We start from the raw sequence: 4,531 nt of genomic DNA, 5'->3' as shown, positions 1-4,531 counted from the left end.
ACAATAAGTGGTACGTAAAATATGTTTGAAATGAAAAGGAAGTAAATGGAAAACACAAAACTAAAATAAAAAATAAATCATAAACCCATAAACCTTTTAGTCCCGGTTGGTGTTACCAACCGGGACTAAATGTCTCCTAGCCCCCGGCGCGGGCTCATGCCACGTGGTGGGCCTTTGGTCCCGGTTCGTGTTGAACCGGGACTAAGGCGGGGGACCTTTAGTCCCCATCCTTTAGTGCCCGTTCCAAAACCGGCACTAAAGGGCCTTACGTACCGGGACTATAGCCCGTTTCTGCACCAGTGTATGTAGTCACTTGTTGAAATCTCTAGAAAGACAAATATTTAGGAACGAAGGGAGTATTAAATAAAACTAGATAATGGCCTAGGGCCCGCCTGTCAGTGGCATGCGTGACAGCCTCCGGCGTGGGCGGTGTGAGGTAGTGTGGTGGCCGCTGGTGAGCGCGGTGTGGTGATGTGGGGCGGCGCGGCATGCGTCTGGCGGCAGCATGGGCGGCGGTGGGGCCACGACGCGTGGGCCGGGTGGGGCAGGGGGCGGCTACATTTCGACGAGACGGCGGTGGGGAGGGGGGAGGGGGCTGTGTTCCGGCGGGGCGGCGGCGGCTCGACGGAAACCTTCAGGTGGTTTCTAGGCCGCAAAAATTTAAGGGAAGAAACACTTCCATAAACCCGAGGGAAGTTGGGGCCAAGTTAGCAGGATCCTGTAAATTTATTCCACGTCTACTCGAATTCAGTTAGCATGTACTCTCTCTGTAAAGAAATGTAGCGTTTATAGATCAGTAAGCGAAATACTACTGCACTCGATCCAACGAATCGGCCACGTAAAAAGGGAGAACATGAACGAACGGCAAAGTAGACAACACGGCGGCCAGACAAAATTCAGGTGTCATCTCTGGCCTCCCTCGTTCAGAATTCAGGTGCTCGGCATCGCAACAAAACACGAGACACTAAAAACAGCTCAACTGAAAACACGATTACCAGCTCACAGGAAGAACCACTACATTTTTCATTTATACGGAATGCGTAGCCTAAAAGAAACTGAAAAAGTTTAGCTAGAAACTGAAAAACGAGATGAAACCGGGCGCAACTAAAAACAATATCGGCAGCTCACTGCAAGAACTAACTGCATTTTTTGTATAACTGAAACGCATCATCTAAAAGAAACACAGGATCATCGTCACACTGCAAGAACCACTTCATTTTCCATTTATGCAAAATGTGTCCATCATCCAAAAGGAACGCGACACCAAAACAGACAGACAGACAAGGGTTCCCCCTGTCCTGTCAGGAGATCGGAGCAAGTTTAGCTAGCAGAAGAAGCACAAGGGCTGCTGAGTTTTCTGAACCCATATCTATATACATGCAAAAGTAGGCGTCCAGTTCTGCTGTCACTGTGTCCGAGGTGGCGAAACTTCAGAAGAGGTGAACTGACAAGACTCCTGCTCTGATCTTGCTCTACTCTGCGTCAACATTCGGGTGTCGCAGCGCATTGTAGGCTGAATTAGCATAAATAAATGAGTAAGTTAGGCGGAAGACCGAAAACAAATAATAATATAAGGGATGATAAGATCAAGACGACAAAACTGAAAACCTATAACAAGGTCAAAAAGACAAAACCTGAAACTATATAACACAGCAAATGTTATAAAATGACTAGCCTTTTAGGTTCCATAATGTCTACTAGCAGCAAATGTTATAAAATGACTAGCCTTTTAGGTTCCATAATTTCTGCTGAGTTATCTGAATCAAGAACAGAAATGTGGAACCAGTAGTTTCTACGCTTCAGACCATCTTTTGCCATGTGTCCACACACTGATAAGTCCACATGGCATTTACTATTCCCATTCGACTACTTTTAATTTTCAGACGAGTTCCAAAATCCTAACAAAACCTATCATAAAATCCTTTTTCCAAGCATGATCAGATTAGCACTCCACTAAAGTAAGACTCCAGATATCATGTTCATGCAGCAAATAGTCTCTACACCAACATCTGTGCATTTTGCATCAACAGATTTCAAGACCACCAGCACGTTTCTTGCCAAAGGATATCATCAGTAGGAAGCAGATCAACAAATCCAAATCTCAGAGTTTTACAAAACAATACGGAGTAAGAAAAATAACAAGACCGAGAATACATCTGATGTGCAAAACCAGAAAATAATAGTGTGCAGAAACTAGATTTAATTTAGTATTGTAGGAACTTTAATTTTGTTCACAGGTTAATCCAACCCAACTAAAAACGGTCTAAATACGGATAACTCTGTCTTCTGTTAAGGCTGAAAGAGATTAATCAATTGACTGTTGATTGTGAGTAGTATGAAACCAACACTTTTGATATCAAGGTTTGTGCGTAAACATGCTATCAAACGATCTGTCCCCCAATAACCATCTAGCCACAAACTACAGCAGTTATCTACAAGACTACAACAGTTTCAGACATTTGCGTCCTAACAGTTTCAGTTAACTATTTTTCAGACTACAGCAATTTCAGTAAACTGTTTCTCTGACTATAACAGTTTCAGCAAACTGGTTCAGGCACAAGCAGATTAGCACCCCCAATAGCAAAGATCATGGCCATACAGCAAATAGTCCATAACAAATTCAATCAAGGCTACCATTAGGAGATCATTAAGAAGTTGGGACATGGACAGTGGCTCTCACCTGGGGTCCCGGACAGGAAGACGACGATCCAGAACGTCGGTAAGAGGTCGCCGCGGGGCAGGTCGACGAAGAGCGGGGTCAGACGCCCGTGGCGGCCCGCTTGGACGCACATTACGAGGTCGAAGGGTTGACGGCCTTCCAGGACGAAGCGGGTGTGCCTGGCCACCTCGTTCCTCAGGTGGAACACGGACCTCCCCCTGAACTGGAACGTGGACCAGCAGTACTCGGTGTAGATGGGGCCGTCGGGCTCTGACACCATGTACCGGATCTGCCGCCACATCACCGGCTCGCGCCAGAAAATCGTCGGAGGGGGGCTCTGCAGTTTGGTAGCAAAGAACCATTGTTACGGTCGCTAATACTCTGAATTTTCAATAACCCTATCCGCTGGAAGCAATTCGAGAGTAATCAAGAAGCGGGTCATGGCGAGCTCACCTGAATCGGGCCTGGAAGGCCAGGCGTGTCGTCTCTGGCGGGGATGGGCTCGACGGTCCAGTACATCATGGCGCTGACGTTGTCGCTGGCCTCGACGGTGACGCCGGTGTTCCAGGGGCGGTACTTGCCGTTGGCGCGGAGGTAGCTGCCGCCGGCGTCGCGGAGCAGGACGTCGTCCCCGAAGCCTGACCTGACGGCCCGCCACATGATGGCCTGCACCTCCGACTGGTCGTATTCGCGCTGCCCCGCGCGGAAGCCGCGGTGGCCGCGCGGCGCCCGCGTGGCCGTGGTGGCGAGGTAGCGGCCGTAGGTGGCGCTGTAGAGGAGCAGGTACGCGCCGTTGCCGTTGTAGATGTGCACCGTCCAAGCCTGGTTCAGCGAGGCGCGGCGCGCGCGGAGGGAGACGCCCTGCACGTCGTCGTCGGCGTGGAGGTACTTGCCGAGCACGCGGCTCCGCAGCCGCACGTGGTGCCCGTCGTGGAACCGGTCCATCGGAGGGCAGAGGTGGTGGGCGCTGCGCGGTGGAGAGAGAGGCGGGTGGGCGAGACGGAGGTGGGGACGGTGGGTTCTTGATTTCTTGGGGCTACGGCGAGGAGGAGGAAAGGGGAGGGGAAAGCCGTTGGGCGCCAAGGCGGGGTATTTCAAGGTACCTGAAACCGTCGCCGTACCGGGCCTTGGGCACAAGGTGGGCTTGAGGGCCGTTTGCTCGGCCCGGCCCACACCACGAGCGCGGCGGTCTTCTCTCTGTTCCTCCCGCACAGGCCCGCGCGCGGCGGCGACGGCCGTGGTCGGCAGCGCCGCTCCTTCCCTTCCCCGGCGAGCCTCTCCCTCCGCGCCTCCCCATCACGCCGGCCCGGACGCACGGAACAGCCGGCGGCATTGCGCCCTCTCCTGGCGCGGGCGTGGCGAGGCAGCGAGACAGCGGCGATGGGCCAGCGAACCACCATCAGATCCGGCGAGGCGCGACTGCTACGGCATGAGCGTGCTTGCTCCTCGGCAAGCTAATGGATTCGCGCGGGTGGACTGCTGCTGATATTGGTGGCTTGGTGGCGTGTTCTACAGTACTGTTGTGTGCTCGGTTACTGAATGCCTCCTGCTTGAATGTCAACTCTCAAATTTCCCATGTGTCGTTTCATCGTTTTGTAATTGTGTTATGTGGAGTTAGAGCATCTACAGCAGGGCGCGTCAAATCCGTCTCATACGTCCGGGCGGGCTGCCCGGTCACTGACTAGTCATAATTTTTTGACCCAGATGGTCCTTTAAATAGACCTTAAAAGCTCGGGCTGACCGGCACTCATCATATGCAGCCCAAATATAGGGCGGATATGGAGGCGTCCGGGGGCGTTCGCCACATAGGACCGACGATGAGGTCCCATACGGGCTCGCCCGGAAACCAGACGCCGCTCCGGCTCGCCGCCG

General features: G+C 52.3%; 1 protein-coding gene across 1 annotated transcript; it reads right to left on the bottom strand.

Moving 5' to 3' along the window:
• Positions 1–1,017: 1,017 nt before the first annotated feature.
• Positions 1,018–4,217, bottom strand: LOC123167227 (uncharacterized). The gene is made up of 3 exons (XM_044585060.1): positions 3,113–4,217; positions 2,681–2,966; positions 1,018–1,513 (listed from the first exon to the last, which is right to left on the bottom strand). The coding sequence occupies exons 1-3, from the start codon at positions 3,602–3,604 to the stop codon at positions 1,473–1,475; spliced, it is 819 nt and encodes a 272-aa protein (XP_044440995.1). The 5' UTR covers positions 3,605–4,217; the 3' UTR covers positions 1,018–1,472.
• Positions 4,218–4,531: the final 314 nt, after the last annotated feature.

This window comes from Triticum aestivum, chromosome 7D, assembly GCF_018294505.1.
Source record: "Triticum aestivum cultivar Chinese Spring chromosome 7D, IWGSC CS RefSeq v2.1, whole genome shotgun sequence".
Taxonomy (NCBI): Eukaryota; Viridiplantae; Streptophyta; class Magnoliopsida; order Poales; family Poaceae; genus Triticum; species Triticum aestivum.
The sequence above is the reverse complement of the archived record's forward strand: the minus strand, read 5'-3'. Positions and strand labels throughout refer to the sequence as shown.